The sequence below is a fragment of the Pelophylax lessonae genome (genome assembly GCF_965119305.1).
Source record: "Pelophylax lessonae genome assembly, chromosome: 1".
Classification (NCBI taxonomy): Eukaryota; Metazoa; Chordata; class Amphibia; order Anura; family Ranidae; genus Pelophylax; species Pelophylax lessonae.
Window position 1 is genome coordinate 10,775,188 of NC_138768.1, and position 18,475 is coordinate 10,793,662.

The following is an 18,475-nucleotide window of genomic DNA, read 5'->3' on the forward strand; positions in this document are numbered from 1 at the left end:
CGAGGCATTAGAACACAGAAGGGTTGCAGATAATGTGAAAGGCTGTATGAAGTCAGGAAGGAAAAGGTGGAGGTTCTGTAGCACAAAGGGATACTGGACGATAGTTTCTTAGAGCACAGAAGGGTTGCAATTAGTGAGGGGGCTGTATAGAGCCAGTGTAATGCAGGGGTTCCAGATAATAGAGACTGACTCTTTATGGAGTAATGAGGTGTCTTCAGCTGGGTACACAGTTGGTGGACTTATGCTATGGTAAGATTTATGGCTACCTACACTAGAACATGTAGCTAAGCCTTCACTCTGTTTTGTGGCACCTCCAAATCATTGTGGTCTGCAGGCATACTCACTAGCACTGCTATGGTCCCCTGCTTAGAAGGTGCTAGAGGTCTAAAGAACAAAACCTGCCTGACTGAAGATGCCCCGTTATATAGGTAATGCTGTGGGCTAAAGGGTAGCTAAAACATGGCCTGACTAAAATCCATCCACTCAATCATGGGGACAGTGATGTGGGCTAGAGGTCAGGTAGACTAAAATCCACCCCAATATTAGGGCACTGCTGTTGGCTACAGGCCAACTGGAACGTGGCTTGACTAAAATTCGCCCAGTCAGTGGAGTAGTGCTGTGAGTTAGAGGCCAGCTGAAACGTGACCTGACTAATATCAGCTCCATCACTGGTGAACTACTATCGGATAGAGACCAGGTAGAATGTGGCCTGACTAAAAGTCACCCCATTACTGGGGCAAGGCCATGGGCTGGAGTCCAGGAGGAACATGGCCTATTATTGGAGACTTGCTGTTGGTTAAAGGCCAGCTTGTATATGGCCTAACCAAAATCTGCTCTATCACTGGGGAACCACTGTGGGATAGAGGCTAGCTGAAATGGGCCGGATTAAAATCCACCCAGTCATAAGGGCAGTGCTGTGGGCTAGAAACCCTCTGAAATGTGACCTGACTAATGTCTGCCCTATCACTGGGGCACTGCTGTGGGCTAGAAGCCAGCTGGAATGTGGCCTGACTAGAATCTGCCCAGTCATTGGTCTGTGGGATAAAGGCCAGCTGAAACGCGGCCTGCCTAAAATTCAGCGTATCACTGGGGCACCACTGTTTTGGGCTAGAAGCCAGCTGAAACATGGCCTGATTAAAAATCCACCCTATCACTGGGGCACTACTGTGGGCTACAAGCCAGCTGGAATGGGGCCTGACTAAAATCCACCCTATCGCTGGGGCACCACTGTTTTGGGCTAGAAGCCAGCTGAAACATGGCCTGATTAAAAATCCACCCTATCACTGGGGCTCTGCTGCTGTGGGCTATAAGCCAGCTGGAATGGGACCTGACTAAAATCCACCCTATCACTTGGGTACCACTGTGGGCTACAGGCCAGCTAGAACGTGGCCTGACTAAAATCCATCCTATCATGAGGGTACCCCTGTGGGCTACATGCCACCTGTAACGTGGCACTGTATAATTCTTGAGACTAAAGGCCCGTACACACGATAAGAAATTCTGTAGGGAAAATTTGTCCGACGACCGATCTGCCGATTTTCGGATTGTTAGTATGGTGCTTTCAACAGCCGACTCCGACTTTTTGGATGCCAAAATCCTGATGTGCAGGCTATAAAATTTTTGTCAAACCAACGTCCGATTTTCAGATTTTGACTGAAAAAAAATCTTAAAGAGGAAGTAAACCCTCCTCTACAACTTGTACCTATAGGTAAGCCTATGATAAGGCTTACCTATAGGTACTGTAAATATCTCCTAAACATGTACCGTTTAGGAGATATTTACCTTACATGCCGCCAGTGACGTCACTGGCGCATGCGCTCTGAAGGAACGGCCGATCGTGCCGTTCCTTCAGAGTCCCGTGCCGTGACTGTCGGCTCGCGTGCGCGGGAGTGACGTCACCGCGGCTCCGGCCAATCAGATGGCCGGATGCCGCGATCCCGGAAGACGGGCGACTGGACATGTCACCCGTCATAGAGGTGAGTGAGCGGCACGGCGGGGGCTCGTTCTAAGGTAAGTATTGCATAATGAGCTAGTATGCGATGCATACTAGCTCATTATGTCTTTCTCTTGCAGGGTGTAAATAAAAAAAAAAACGAGTTTACAACCTCTTTAAGAGCAAGACTAGGCATGCTCAGAGACGAAAGAACACATACAAATCAATCCAACACATGACATCACTTCTGAAGTTGAATTCTGTCGTACGGGAAAATTCGTATGAAAATAACCTCTTCACTTTCCACATCAGACTAGCATGCCACAAAAAACGGACGACAGATCGTTCGATAATCTGATCGTGTAGATGGAAGAATAGGATTTTGGAGGGGGTTGTAGTTAACCAGATATGTCATCTCTATATGTGACTGGTATAAGGTTAGGTGGTTCTTGACGGCTATACAGGACAATTTTTCGAAAAGATCCAGAGGCCGAGGATTGTATAGAACCCCAAGGAGGACCTGTTGTAAAGTATTGGCCCCACAGCCTAACTATCTTTCCTCCAGTTCCCAGTGGTTGAAACATGTTCAGATGACACAAGATCAAATGCAACAAAAGTTAATTGGTAGGCAGTGCAAACAATCCTACTCTTGGCTCGATTTGTGGTGAAAAATATGGACAAATATAGACACAAGTTTTGGACTCATCTTGGCTCTACCAATAAAAATCCTGGGTAGTTAATGTCCAGATGTTCCTTTTTATATGAGGCCTTCTTGGGTTCCATATTGTGCCATTGACCATCATTTCGCCACTTACCTTCATAGCTCCATCAATGACACCCAGTTAACCCCCCAAAAAACAAAAATATTCCAGAGTACAAGCAAAAAATAGCTGAGGTAGCAGTTGGAATTGGGGTGACTGTAGTCATCCAGGTGTTCCATTATGGTGTGTTTTGGGTAAAAAGCTGGTCAGTTCTTGAGGACCACATGGGACGCAGATGACAAAAAAATCCCATAAATCCATAAGAACAATTTTTCTATAAGATCCAAAGGCTGAGAATTGTATGGGGCCCCTTGGAGGAGCAGTTGTAGAATCCCTGATAGGTGATGGTGCTGGTAATCCATGGGGTAGGTTTGGCTCTCTGTTGTGAAGCAGAATTCAGGTAGTAGTCAGGACTCTTCGTGCTTCGTGTGTGCTCTGTCTCAGGGACTTTCCAGCCTCGCTGTACACTTCACTATCTGGAAATAACACGTCTCTGTTCAGGAAGTCACCAACGCCCAGTGTGACCTCATTACATGACTGAGCTGTGGAACAGAATCTTAAGACGTTCAAGAATCCTTTCTGTTAAGAAAAAAGATTCTCGTAAATTATTTTTTATTCATTTTAGAAAAAAAAATGCACAGATAAAATACACCACAATAAAAACCGAGACAACATTCATAAAATAAGTAAGCAAAAGTAGAAAAAAACATTTAAATCTCATGCAATACACTATATATAGACTATTACAAATATAAAAAAGGCGTACATCCTATGACCTATTCATATTTCTTCCCCCAAAGAGGCGGAAAGAGACCTCTTAAGAAGTGGAGGCTCCCCAAATCTATAAATTGGTAATCTGACTGATATCTCTCCCTGATAGGTCTGAGGGCTACCCCGGCCTCTACCTAATCTTTACCCCTCGCATCCTCATTCCCCCACCACTTGTAGTCTTCATTGGAAGTCCCATGTGACAGGGTAAAAATGCCAGAGAAAAATTGGGAGACAAGTTCAGATTGTTGTCACCCCATAACAGCAAATGCCTGAATAAAAGAACATCATGTCAGGGATTATAGTTTCGAAAGCTGCAGTGAGATGTTGAATGACACAAGCATGTTAAGGATCGTAGAAGGTTTTTGTGATCGAGATTTCATATCATTTAACCACTTTGCCACTGGTCACTGAGCTGCTACTGCGGCAAAGTGGTTCGTTAACGTCTGGCGACGTAGACCTACGTCAGTAGACTCTCCCCTCTCTCAGCGGCGCGTGCGCGCCGCCGGAGGCTCGCTCCCGCTGTATTCAGACACAGCGGGAGTCGGGCCAGGGGAGGAGAGGCGGTGATCACCGCTGCTCTTCCCCGATCGTCGGGGATCGAGTGTGGAAATCCACCCACTTGTGTAAACAAAGCGGGTGGATCTCCTATGTGACAGACAGGGACAGATTACAGGATTCAGCATAGCTGAACCTGCGATCTGTGTCTGTGTCACACAACTTCCTCCCCCCACACACGTCAGTAAGCATGAGGCATACATTTAACCCCTTGATCACCAATAAAGTTAACCCCTTCCCTGCCAGTGTCATTATTACAGTAACAGTGCATATTTATAGCACTGATTACTGTAGTGATTTCGCTGGTACCCCCAAAATTGTCAAAAATGTCAGTTAGGGGTCCGATCTGTCCGCAGCAATGTCGCAGTCCCGCAAAAAAAAAAAAAATCCCAGATCGCCGCCATTGCTAGTAAAAAAAAATAAACAATAAAAATGACAAATCTTTCCCGTAGTTAGTAAACTTTTGCGCAAACCAATCAAAATACGCTTATTGTGATTTTTTTTTTTTACCAAAAATATGTAGCAGAAAACAAATTGGCCTAAAATGTTAAAAAAAGTTTGATTTTTAAATTTTTTTTTTGGGGGGGGGGGGGGGGGAAATGTTATATATCAGAATGTAAAAAATATTGTTTTTTTTTTTCAAAGTTGTCGCTCTTTTTTCAAAAATTAAAAACGCACAGGTGATCAAATACCACCAAAAGAAAGCTCTGTTTGTGGGGGAAAAAAGGACATTCAATTTAATTTGGGTACAGCGTCGCACGACCGCGCAATTGTCCGTTAAAGTAACGCAGTGCGGAATCGCAAAATATGGCCTGGTCAGGAATGGGGTAAAATCTTCCGGTCTTAAAGTGGTTAAAAATACGCTCATTGAGGATTTTTTTGTCAAAGACATGTAGCTAAATACATTTTGGCCTAAATATATGCCAAAAATTGAATATATTGGATATTTTTTAACTGTCAAAATAGAAAATGTCAAATGTCAAATTTTTGTTCTTTTTTTATTAATATCGAAAAAAAATGAAAAGTGCAGAGGTGATCAAATACCACCAAAAGAAAGCTCGGTTTGTGGGAAAAAAAGGATGTAAATTTCGTTTGGGTACGGCGTTGCATGACCGCGCAATTGTCAGTTAAAGTCGCGCAGTGCCAAGTTGCAAAAAGTGGCCTGGATGTTGAGCAGGAAAATCCTCCGGTGGTAAAGTGGTTAAATGCAGTGCAATCACCACACCATAGCTCTGTTCCCAAGTTTGGACTTTTGGATTTTCAAAGCCACCCTAGGGTGTTCCCTCGTCTGGTTGCAATATGTCCGTAATATAAAATAAATTAAAAGCCCAACAGAGAGAGTAGAGCCCCCTTCTAATGGTTTTCAGACCCTGGAACTCATCACAAAGATGTTTGCACCGCAGTCCCTGACTGATCCCATTGAGTGATAATACGGTAACCACTGCTGTATTTAGGCCTAGGCCGGCACTTTGCTTTTGGCCGCCCCCCCCCCCCCCCCCGCATGAAAAAAAGAAACCCTAGATCCATTGCACTGGTTAATACTTGTGAAAGAAAATAGGGTGCGCTAACCATACAATTATGCGGCAGCACCGAAATGGGGAAAATAAATGTGAAAAAAGGTATAGTGCACTCAACACAATCATAAATATTAAACATATGACATCTGGGATGACCCAAATATTATGGTGATCTTCAAACAGTGTGAAAAACCATATGTGAAAATTCTTTATGCAAAAACATATAATTTATAACAATCGTGAAAAAATATATATAAAGTCCTCCAATTGATCCAGATAATCTCAAATAGCCAAAGAGCAAGCTTCCATCAATATTAGATCTTCAATCTTGCTAATCTTAGACCGATATGTGAGGGTGAAATAGAAGAAATAGCCTCTTACCAGATAACACTAAACAGTGATCCTTATTGGTGAATCGGCACTTTCCACGCCTGAACAAATGAAATCAAGTAAGGTGACACCTCGGTGGTAGTGCAAACTTCTTACCAGAGGTATGTAGAGGGTAGGCATAAACCACTGGATGCACCAGGTATAGGTATCCAATGGCGGCTTCAATGCGTGGGCTGAATGTTTCTCCACCCCACCATATCCAACTCACCGATGTGGCTGGCGATACTGTACTCTAATGTATCTCCACCATAACAAAACATATAAAGTGCCAATAGTGCATTATCCTTTATTAAAAAAGAAACACAATTACATGGCAAATGGAAGGAACTGGGCATAAACAATGGTTCCAAGTGTACCGAACGTGACTGCCTGCAATGCGGAACACATGGTGTGGCGTGACGGCGTGGCTACTCCCCCGACGCATTTCTCCTTATCAGGCTTCAGCTGGGACCAGAGCACACCGAAGCCGCCATTGGATAACCTCTATCTGGTGCATCCGTATAAACAACAGTGGTTTATGCCTACACGTTCAGCTATTCCCGGGCAGGCGGCGCATGCACGGTGATGTAATGGCGGCACCTCAAGGTAAGTGAGACTCCTCCGCAGCAGGTGCAGGTTCTCCTGTACCATTCCCGCAGCCCTGCATCTCTTGTACCATGCTCGCAGCCCTGCATCTCTTGTACCATGCTGCCCACAGCCGTGCATCTCCTGTACCATGCCTGCAGCACTGTATCTCCTGTACCATGCTGCTCACAGCCCTGCATCTCCTGTACCATGCCTGTACCATGCCTGCAGCACTGCATCTCCTGTACCATGCCTGCAGCACTGCATCTCCTGTACCATGCCTGCAGCACTGCTTCTCCTGTACCATGCCCGCAGCACTGCATCTCCTGTACCATGCCTGCAGCACTGCATCTCCTGTACCATGCCTGCAGCACTGCATCTCCTGTACCATGCCTGCAGCACTGTATCTCCTGTACCATGCTGCCCACAGCCCTGCATCTCCTGTACCATGCCTGCAGCACTGTATCTCCTGTACCATGCTGCCCACAGCCCTGCATCTCCTGTACCATGCCTGCAGCACTGCTTCTCCTGTACCATGCCTGCAGCACTGCATCTCCTGTACCATGCCTGCAGCACTGTATCTCCTGTACCATGCTGCCCACAGCCCTGCATCTCCTGTACCATGCCTGCAGCACTGCATCTCCTGTACCATGCTGCCCACAGCCCTGCATCTCCTGTACCATGCCCGCAGCACTGCATCTCCTGTACCATGCTGCCCACAGCCCTGCATCTCCTGTACCATGCCTGTACCATGCCCGCAGCACTGTATCTCCTGTACCATGCCCACAGCACTGCATCTCCTGTACCATGCTGCCCACAACCCTGCATCTCCTGTACCATGCCTGTACCCTGCCCGCAGCACTGCATCTCCTGTACCATGCTGCCCACAGCCCTGCATCTCCTGTACCATGCCTGTATCATGCCCACAGCACTGTATCTCCTGTACCATGCTGCCCACAGCCCTGCATCTCCTGTACCATGCCCGCAGCCCCTGCATCATGCCCGCAACCCCTGCATCTCCTGTTCCATGTCCGCAGCCCCTGCACCATGCCCACAGCCCCTGCATCCCCTGCACTATGCCCGCAGCCTGTGCACCATGCCCGCAGCCCTGGAAGATTTTCTCCCTTAATGACCAGGCCATTTTTTGCGATTCAGAACTGCATTAATTTAAAGGACAATTGCGCTGTCGTGCAACACTGTACCCTAAAGAAATTAATGTGCTTTCTTTCCCACAAATAGAACTTTCTTTTGGTGGTATTTGATCACCTGTGCGATTTTTATTTATTGCGCTAAAAAAAACGAAAAAAGAGCAACAAAAAAAATATTGTTTTTCACATTCTGATATATAAGATTCCCATAAAAAAATTGAAAAATCAAAAATGTTCATCATTTTAGGCCAATTTGTATTCTGCTACATATTTTTGATAAAATAAAAAATCCCAATAAGTGTATTTTGATTGGTTTGCACAAAAGTTTATCGCGTCTACAAACTAGGGGAAAGATTTGTCATTTTTATTTATTTTATTTTTTTTACTAGTAATAGCGGCGATCAGCGATTTTTAGCGGGGCTGCGACATTGCGGCGGACAGATCGGACCACTGACTGACATTTTTGACACTTTTGTGGGGACCAGTGACATTACTACAGTAATCAGTGCTAAACATATGCAATGTCACTGTAATAATGACACTGGCAGGGAAGGGGTGATCAAAGGGTTTAGTGTGAGCCTACGGGGTGTTTTCTAACTGTATGGGGGAGAGGTCTGTGAAATGAACACAGAGACCTGTGATTCTAAATAGGAGGATCACAGGCACTTTGTGATCATTCCAGAGAGAACAACGGTCTGCTGTGTTTACAACATCAGACCATCCTTCTCTCTCAGCAGGGAGCGATCGCGGATCCCCGGCGGCAATTGTGGCCGCTGGTCCCGTGGATTGGCATCCCCTCTGCCTAGTGGGGGACCCCAGGAGCACGCGCCAGCCACCAGGAACGCTCCCACAAACCGACGTACCCATACAAAACAACAAAATATACAAGTAGGCACTTTGTACCCACTTTTAATGTACAGAGAGGAAGAGGTGGAGCCTGAAGAGGAAGGGGTGGGGTTTACATATGACAGGGCGGGTCTGAAACAGGAAGGGTGTGGCCTTGACAAGAAGGGATGGGTCGTAGTTTTTATTTTTTGGTATTTTAATTGTATTATTTTTTATCATTTTATTTTATTTTTTACAATGTGACTGACTATGACTCTGCCCATTCAGAAAAGGAAGGAGCTGGTAAATTACATATTTACCGACTCCTTCCTGGTTCTCTATTGTGACACATCCCCTGCAGCAGCTGGCAGGAGAGGGAAGGGAGCACAGTGTGGGGGGGGGGGGGAGCACACAGGGGCCCAGAGACCGCAGAACACAAGTGAACTGGATAGGAGGAGTGGCGGGGGCAGCATACAGAGGAACCAATCTCCTCCATTTTCCTCCTGCAGCTACAGGAGGAAAAAGGAGGACAGTGATTTCTCTACATGCTGCCCCCGCTGCCCCTCCTATCCAGGTGTACAGGGGAGCCGCACAGGCCTCCAGGAGCATGGGGCCCGGTTGCAATTGCAACCCCTGTAGTTACGCCCCTGACCAGGCCTATTTCTGACACTTGTTGTTTACAAGTTAATATCAGTATTTTTTGCTAGAAAATTACTTGGAACCCCCAAACATTATATATATATATATTTTTTTAGCAAAGACTCTGGAGACTAAAATGGCGGTCGTTGCAATATATTTTTTGTCACGCAGTATTTGCACAGCGGTCTTTCAAATGCAATTTTTGGAAAAAAATACACTTCACTGAATAAAAATAAATAAATAAACAGTAAAGTTAGCCCAATTTTTTTTACACATCGTGAAAGATGATGTCATGCCGAGTAAATGGATCCCTAACATGTTACGGTTTAAAATTGCGCCCCCCCGTGGAATGCCCACAAACTACAATGCTTAAACTCTATAGGCGACTCTTTAAAAATTTCAAACGGTTACCAGTTTCGAGTTACATTTGCGGGAGCGACTTGTGTATGCGTTTTCCTTGGTGCGCGAGCTCATGGGGACAGGGGCGCTTTAAAATTTTTTATTTTTTTTTCCTATTTATTTTTTTTTGTTAATTTTATCACTGTTCCTTTAAAAAAAAATAAAAATAAATACAATCTGATCACTTTTATTGCTGTGAGAAAATGTAAACCTCAGTAATAGGCAGTGACAGGTACTCTTTATGGAGGGGGGAAATCGGCATTTTTGAATACTGTCACTTTTTTAAAATCGGAAGTGGCCCGGTGACGTCTCTTCCAGGTTATTTGATCGGAGACCCAATCGAAGCCAAATCCAGCTTCCTTCGGGACTCTAACCAGCCGGCGGACCTGGCTGCTCAGGTCTCCCGGTGGGACAGGAGACCCGGGCAGAGCTGCGGACGGTGGCTGGAGAATTGGGGGGAGGTCCGCTTCCACTACCTGTGATAACGGCCAATCATTAGAAAGCCAACCGCCGGCTCTAAAGAACAATACCGGGGTGATGCCTGCAGCTGCAGGCATCACCCCGGTACAACAACTTCAAGCCGACGTACAGATCCGTCAGTTTGCGGGAAGTGGTTAAGTTAGTAGGGTGACAATATACATCCTTGCCGCTCTCCTTTCTCAATTTTGAACCAGTCAGTTGTTCCATGTTCTGTTCTAGCTGTTGCTTCTTTACTTTCACACAGGTTTTTCAGAAGACCGGTAAGGTGGTTGGGTTTTCCCATTTCTTTCACTATTTGCCACATCTTTTTGTTCTTCTGGAACTTCCTTGCTTTCTCCATGATCTAGTGCAGTGATGGCGAATCTTGGCACCCCAGATGTTTTGGAACTACATTTTCCATGATGCTCATGCACTTTGCAGTGTAGTTGAGTATCATGGGAAATATAGTTCCAAAACATCTGGGGTGCCAAGGTTTGCCATCACTGATCTAGTGAATGTTGGCAATTTGATCTCTAGTTTGGGTACCTCCTCGAAATCCAGCTTGTACTTGTGGTAGCTCTCGGTATTTGCATTGCTTGCGTTAAAAACGTAATGGTTACAGAGCTGCATTAGTTTGTGTTTTATATTTGTTCAGCTTTAACTCTTCAGCATCCACCAAACACTGAAATATCTGTTCTCTTCCTTATCTCTGCAGGAGGTGAAGGTATGGAGACTCACCGTCTACAAGCAGCAATCGGCTCATCTGTGTTCTTTCCTGGAGTGAAGATGGATAATTACACAGTTTATGACTTGAGTTTAGTCAGTGGAGACGTTGTAGTGTCATGTCATGGTGACTGCGAAGTACGGTATCCATACACCCAACGTGGCCGTTTCTACCAACACAATGGGACATTTCTGCTGACTCAACTAAGAAAGAAGGACAATGGGACCTTTGAGTACAAAGTGAACTTCACCTTGAAGGGACAGATCCATCTTTGGGTGTTGGGTGAGTCTGGTATATGGGTGGCAGTCATGACACATGGGGGGGAGGTTAGCAGAGGGAACAAAACTGGAACCTAAAGCTAAACTCCGATCAACTTATAAAAAAATCACTATTGGTAGCCCAGCCCCCCCCCCCCCCCATCCCCACTTCACTATTGAGGTTCTAATAAGCTTTTTACTCTCTTACGCTGTTCCTATTCTTTGCTCCTGCAGGTTTGCTCCCTGGTGTAAGCATGGTTCCACTAAGCAATTCCTCTTTGCCCCCCAGCACCTTGCACTCTGCAACACCATAGGCTTAGCAAGCATTAGAAGCCTAAGACTGGGTTCACTCTTCCAATGGGATGTGTTGCATTGACACAAAAGGGTAGTGGTGCTGCTACATTCCTTTGCTCAGCTCCACCCAGTGCTCAGACTAAAAGGCTGCTGATGCCTCTGTGTACTGTGAACCACTGGAGGGACAGTAAACACCAAATGGCAATAACCTATATTGAAATGACATGAAACCGTTGTAAAACAGCCAACGTATTTCGGCCATCGGGCCGTAGTCATACCAAGACAAGTTACTACTGATACTAACAATCTCAGCTACCTATAGGGACATTCTACCCACTGACCACTAACCTAATGAGCATTCCTCCCACTGACCACCAATGTAAGGGAAATTTCTCCCACTGACCACCAAAATGAGGAACATTCTTCCCACTGATCACCAATGTAAGGAAGGCATTCTTCCCACCAATGTAGGGAACATACTTACCACCAATGTAAGGAAAATTCTTCCCACTGACCATCAATGTAAGGAGCATTCTTCCTACTGACCACCAATATAAGGAGCATTCTTCCCACTGACCATCAACGTAAGGAGCATTCTTCCCACTGACCACCAATGTAAGGAGCATTCTTCCCACTGATCACCAATGTAAGGGGCATTCTTCTCACTGACCACCAATGTAAGGGACATTCTTCCCACTGACCACCAATGTAAGGAACATTCTTCCCACTGATCACCAATGTAAGGGACATTCTTCCCACTGACCACCAATGTAAGGAGCATTCTTCCCACTGATCACCAATGTAAGGAGCATTCTTCCCACTGACTACCAATGTAAGGAGCATTCTTCTCACTGATCACCAATGTAAGGAGCATTCTTCCCACTGATCACCAATGTAAGGAGCTTTCTTCCCACAAAATTGCGTCCCATTAACTTTAATGCAAATACGCCTTCTATTGACTTCAATGCAAAAACGCACCCTGTTAACTTCAATACAAAATTGCGTTCCATTGACTTCAATACAAAAATATCCCCTTGTTGACTTCGATGCTAAATTGCGTTCCAATAACTTCATTTCAAAAACACCAACCACATTCATTTAATTTTAATTAAAAAAAAGTGCATCCTGAATTTTCGGTTTCAGTCCAGAATTGAAGTATTTAATTTTACTACACTATGGTGGGCACTTTTTTGATCTTGAGTACCTACAGTGTAAATCTGGGGATCATGAGTCTTAAAGGGGCAGTACTAGACTGGGGATTGAAAAAAGTGAAGCTGTACCTGAGAGAAACCTGTCTGTGACCCCAAAGAGGGTAATGCGTGACAACATGACTTGGTAGGATCTATTCTGAAGGTGAGAGTCCATCCTGAACACAGGTGGTGTGTGTTGCAGAGTGTGATCACTGGGTACAGCGGAGTCCATTCAGATCAGACATTGTGGAGTAAACAGGAACTGGCTTCTTTATTGGAACATAACACAGAAATCAAAGATGTCACCTCATTGTAATAAGAACAACAGAACAGGAAGAGATAACCAACAAGTTCAGTACAGTGTACAGGATATTACAACACATCATAGAAATGCATAGCATATCACTGAGCATTAGCGACATCTAGTGTCCTATTTGTGAACTGCAGCTAATCTGCTAAACTGAAAGCTGTTGTATCTCCAACAGTGTGGTGCTGTTCATTGTACTCCTAGTGATTCGCAGCACGGGGTTCTTGGACACAAACACAATGAAGAAGATATTTGCAGACTTTATTTACCGGCAGGGGATGTCGTTTTGAACCTGCTGTTGATATTTTATTTTTGTTTTCTGCAGCACCGGTGATGGACCTGGTCTTCAAACAGGAGAAGAAAGAAAATGGAACCCAATGCCTGGTCACCATCACATGCCAAGCCAAGGGTGATGGTCCATTCAACTTCACAATTCTGAGGAAGAATAGGATTTTACATAATGTCACCCACAAAGACAACTCCACCTCTCTGTCTATGGATGGCTGGGATCCAGAAACATCCGGTATATTCTCCTGTGAGGTGACAAATGCGGTCAGCTCCAAGACATCTCCCTCTATTCTATTCCTGCCACCAGGTACATTATATTATTTAATATGGCAGCGCCCAGAGCGCTCTGCAAAATGAGCTAATGGGAAATTATAATAGTTTTGTAAAAAAAAAATTACAATGAGATATATATATATATATTTAGCTCCATGTCTTCGACAAACAAAATCTCAATAAGCGTATTTATATTGGTTTGCGCAAAAGGTATAGCGTCTACAAACTATGGTGTAAATACTGTGAATTTACGCAGCTTTTACTTTCTCACTGCCTCTCAATTCTTGAAGGGCTAAAATGGCAGGGCAGTACAACCCCCCCCCCCCCTCCCCCCAAATTACCACTTTTTGGAAAGTAGACTTCCTAAGGAATGTACTAAGAGGCATGTTGAGCTTGACACCCGGAAGCAAGCCGATTAGGTACCAGGCGGCGAGCCGCTAGAGACGGGGAGAGATTACCGGACACAGGTTAACCACATTACTTGTGATATGCTGTGATATTTTTTTATTACAAGTGAGTGCAATATTGGAAGGGTCTCTTGGGGATTGTTTTAATAAATTGGAGCTATACAAGATTACGCTATGTGTATCTCATCCTCTATTTTCATGCACACCGGGGAATGTTGAGTGAGTTCTTTCCATTATTGAGAGGAGTCAGTCCATTCCAGAGTCCCGGTGGTTTGAGGAAAAGGTCATCCTTATATTGAGTGAGACAGGCTCAAGAATAAGCTGCCTCTGGTAAGTGTATTACCATAAGCAGTGCTGTATCTTGGCCTAGGCCAACAAGGCCCAGGCCTAGAGCAGCACTTTGCAGGGGGGCAGCAAAAAAGCTGCACCACGCACGAGATAAAAACAACCTCCTCCCACCTTCCCCACTAAAAAGAGTCCCTGACGGCTTGCGCTACACACTTTTAGTATAGTGACAGTCTTATAGGGCAAATTGGGCTGGAGGGCAGGGTCCAGGAGGCAAATCAGTCTGGCACCCCCATAAAGCGGTCACACTGCTACCTCCTGGTGTGATATGGTATGATATGATGATGGGCACTGCTGAGGCTGACCTTATGGGAACTGATGAGGCTACACTGATGGGCACTGATAGACTGTGGTTGTGGTTTACAGATGACAGGGCGGGTTATAAATAGGAAGAGGTGTGGCCTTTACAAGAAGGGGTGCGTCATATTTAAATTAGGGGGTGCACAAGTTTAGTCAGGCCTAGGGCAGCACAAAACCTAAATACACCACTGACCATAAGGCGTGCACAGCGGTGAGGTGGAGGCTTTCTGCATGTCGTATGCATGATTGTGGACGATCTGATTATCTTTCAAACACTTGGATCCCAATTTTCCTTTGGACTGTGTGCATGAACAATCTTTTACTGTTTACATCAGTGATTGTACCAAGGACTCTATTCCTTTGAGTTTTATCATACTTATGTAATTATGGTTTTTGCCTTAATCAGTGTATTTTTATGATATACCAGCGCTGCTAGTGTATTCCTTAGTGGCTCTTTGTGTACATTATAAGCGGTAGGATTACCTTTTGAATACACCTTTTTGATATTAGTTATGTATATATAGCAGCAGCTTATTTTCCTCTTAGATTTCATTTAAGTAGGATAACTATTCGACATTTTGAGCGCTGGGTGAGTGGGTTACATTTTGATCCTACTCCTAGTTTTTATACCAAACATGACATGCTTTAAAATTGTGACCGCCCGTGCAGCAGCAACAAACTATGTACATTTTTAAAAGCCTTTAAAAGTCTTTACAGGTTACCACTTTGGACTTACAGAGGAGGTCTGCTGCAAGAATAACTGCCCTCGACCTGGCGTTTGTGGCGATACCTCACATGCATGCTGCAATTGCGGTTTACATATGACACTAGACCAACGCTTGCGTGCGCCTTTGCGTGCAAGCACGGGGGGACAGGGGGGCTTGAATTTTTTTTTTATTTATTTAGCTTTTTTTATGTTATTTTTACACCTTTCCTTTCATTTTTTTTAAATCATTTTTATTGTTAATTTAACACATTTAAATATCCCCTATGATAGCAATCTGTAGTGACAGGTACTCTTTTTTTAAAAAAAAATTGGGGTCTTTTAGACTCTAGATCTTTCCTCTGACCTTAACCACTTAAGCCCCGGAAGATTTTACCCCCTTCCTGACCAGGGCCTATTTTGCGATTCGGCACTGCGTGACTTTAACGGACAATTGCGCGGTCATGCGACGCTGTACCTAAACGAATTTGACGTCCTTTTTTTCCCACAAACAGAGCTTTCTTTTGGTGGTATTTGATCACCTGTGCGATTTTTTGATCATGCGCTATAAACAAAAAAAGAGCGACAATTTTGCAAAAATAACAATATTTTTCACATTTTTTTATATGAAATTCCCCAAAAAGAAAAATGTAAAAATCAAAATTTTTTAACATTTTCGGCCAATTTGTTTTCTGCTACATATGTTTGGTAAAAAAAATTGCAAAAAGCTTATTTTGATTGGTTTGCACAAAAGTTATTGCGTTTACTAACTATGGGAAAGATTTTTGTCATTTTTGTTGTTTTTTTTTTAACGAGTAATGGCGGCGATCTGCGATTTTTTTTGCGGTACTGCGACATTGCGGCGGACAGATCGGGCCCTTGACTGACATTTTTGACACTTTTGGGGTTACTAGTGACATTTCTACAGTAATCAGTGCTATACATATGCACTGTTACTGTAAAATTACACTGGCAGTGAAGGGGTTAACTTTTTTGAGAGGGAGGGGTGGTGTGTGCCCCTAGGGGCGTGCTTCTAACTGTGATTGGCTGTGGCTTGAGGTGTAGGAACAGTGATCAACGGTCCTACATAGCAGAACCGTATGATCACTGTTTCTACACAGGGGAGAATGACAGGCGGCTTGTTTACATCAGCCGCCTGCCTTTCTCCCTCTGCACCGACGATCGCCGAGTGACACACGCGCGGGGGGGGGGGAGGGGGGTCCGTGACCGCGCGGGAGCGCACCTCCGGCGGCGCGCGCTCGCTCCCCAGAGCCTCACAGGCTAGTATATGTACTTGCGGCGGTCGGCAAGTGGTTAAAGCATCTGACCACACCAAGATTGGTGTGATAAAATACTTTCCCAATTTCCCAATGGTGCTGTTTATTTCTGGCGAAACAGAAGTCATGAAATGCTTGTAGCTTCCGGTATCTTAGGCCATAGAGATGATGGAGCCATTTTCGTCTCTAATCAGTTCTAGAGTCAGATAATGGAACCACCGGCTGCACTCTCAGGTTAACCGGTGGGGCAGGAGAGCCCAAGAAAAACAGCGGAAGGCGGTGGGGGGGGGGGGGGGGAGGCAAAGCAGTAAAAGCAGTCTAGAGGCTAATTATATGCTAGGATAGCTTTTACATGTAAGCCGACCGCTGGCTTTAAAAAATTATACCAAGGTGATGCCTAAATCTGCAGGCATCCTCCTGGTATAACCACTCAAAGTCCAGCAACGTACCAGTACAATGCTGGTCCTTGTTTGGCATATAGTCTAGGTTTTTTTTCATGCAGCCTGTGGGCTAAACGAAAAAAAGAGAACCTAACAGATTCCTTCATCCACTTTAATTGATGTGGATGAAGAAATATTATCATTAGCCACCCAAAACATCCAACCCACTTTCTAATGATGGGTATACATGACGAACGCCATGTTTACCTATTTTTTTTTTTTAACTGTGGTGGAGAAATCACCTCCTACAGCGCTGCCATCAGAGATTTCCATATATATTGAGCGCAAACGCTGTTTGTGTCAGAATATATAAAATCAATGTGGCAGCTGATGAGTTTACCTGCAAGGCAAACTGGTTAACAATAGAATAGAAATAAAACATTACATTGGTACCTGAAAAGTAAAAAATGGTTACCAATGAGAAACAGTAAAAGTAGAAAGAGTAGAAGAGCAGAGTAAGAACAGAAAAATAACTCTCAAATGACAACTATTTTTGGCTTTTTTATTTTGTTTTTCTTGTAACTTTTTTTGTAATTTTTTTTGTAACTTTATTTATTTATTTTTTTACACTTTTTTTTTTCTTCAACTCAACTTAACGTTCCATCTTAGGGTCTCTCAAAATGACGATAGCCATAGAACATCTTTCGTGACCCTGTGTAAGTGTGAGGTGCTGTACCCTATGCTAATAATCCACTAGTGTGTGGTAGCGTTGGAAACATTCCCCAATGCAGAGACCAGGTTGGCCAGGACAGAAGGGACAATAAGTGCGGGTGTCACGCCTAAATCCGCGCTTGCGATAGACACGACATCTTCTTTGGGGTGTCTTTGGGTAGGGGTACTCGGAATGGCATAAGGAAAATGCCTCTCATGTAGCCAGGTCACTGCATCTGGTAATGGAAGTTGGGCAGGAACACCTCCTAAATACAGGTAGGCACTGGTGATCTCTTCCTGGAATTGGAGGAAGGATCCAGCTCGACCTGACTCTTTGTATAGCACAAAAGCGTTCAGCAAAGCCAATTGAAATAAATAAACAGACACTTTTTTGTACCAGCGTCTGGCCTTATGGGCAACTAAATACGGCAACAAAAGCTGGTCGTTCAGGTCCACCCCTCCCATAATAAGTTTATATTTGTGGACACAGAGGGGCTTCTCCATAACACCAGTTGCCGTATGAATTTGGACCGTCGTGTCTGCGTGAAGGGAGGACAGAACAGAAACATCCCGTGTATCCCTCCACTTCACCGCAAGCAATTTGTCAGTCTTCAAGCAGGCTCTCTCCCCCCGACTAAGTTGGGAATCTACAAGCCATTGGGGGAAGCCCCAGCGATTAGGTCGCATGGTGCCACATGCGCCAATTTGAAATTCGAGCAGGTAACTAAAAAGTGGCACGCTTGAATAAAAATTGTCCACGTACAAATGGTCCCCTTTTCCGAATAAGGGTGACACCAAGTCCCAAACTATCTTGCCGCTGTTCCCTATGTAGTCTGGGCAGTTGGGGGGCTCCACAGAGCTATCTTTACCCTCGTAAACACGAAAACTAACTGTATAGCCTGTGGCCCTGTCACACAGCTTATACAGTTTGACCCCGTATCTGGCACGCTTGCTGGGGAGAAACTGCTTGATAGCAAGGCGGCCAGAAAACTTAATCAGGGACTCATCAATGCAGACATCTTGTTGGGGGGTAAACAAGGCTGCAAACCGCTGATTGA

The 18,475-nt window shown here is 44.7% G+C and overlaps 1 protein-coding gene across 1 annotated transcript in view; it reads left to right on the forward strand.

The window, feature by feature from the left end:
• LOC309568069 (uncharacterized protein) overlaps positions 1-18,475 on the forward strand; it is a gene marked incomplete at its 5' end in the record, with an annotated part of 109,541 nt that overhangs the window by 32,141 nt on the left and 58,925 nt on the right. The window contains 2 exons of the mRNA XM_082273639.1: positions 10,677-10,967; positions 13,059-13,328. Coding sequence (XP_082129765.1) covers positions 10,677-10,967; positions 13,059-13,328 — 561 coding nt within the window. The remainder of the gene's footprint in view (positions 1-10,676; positions 10,968-13,058; positions 13,329-18,475) is intronic.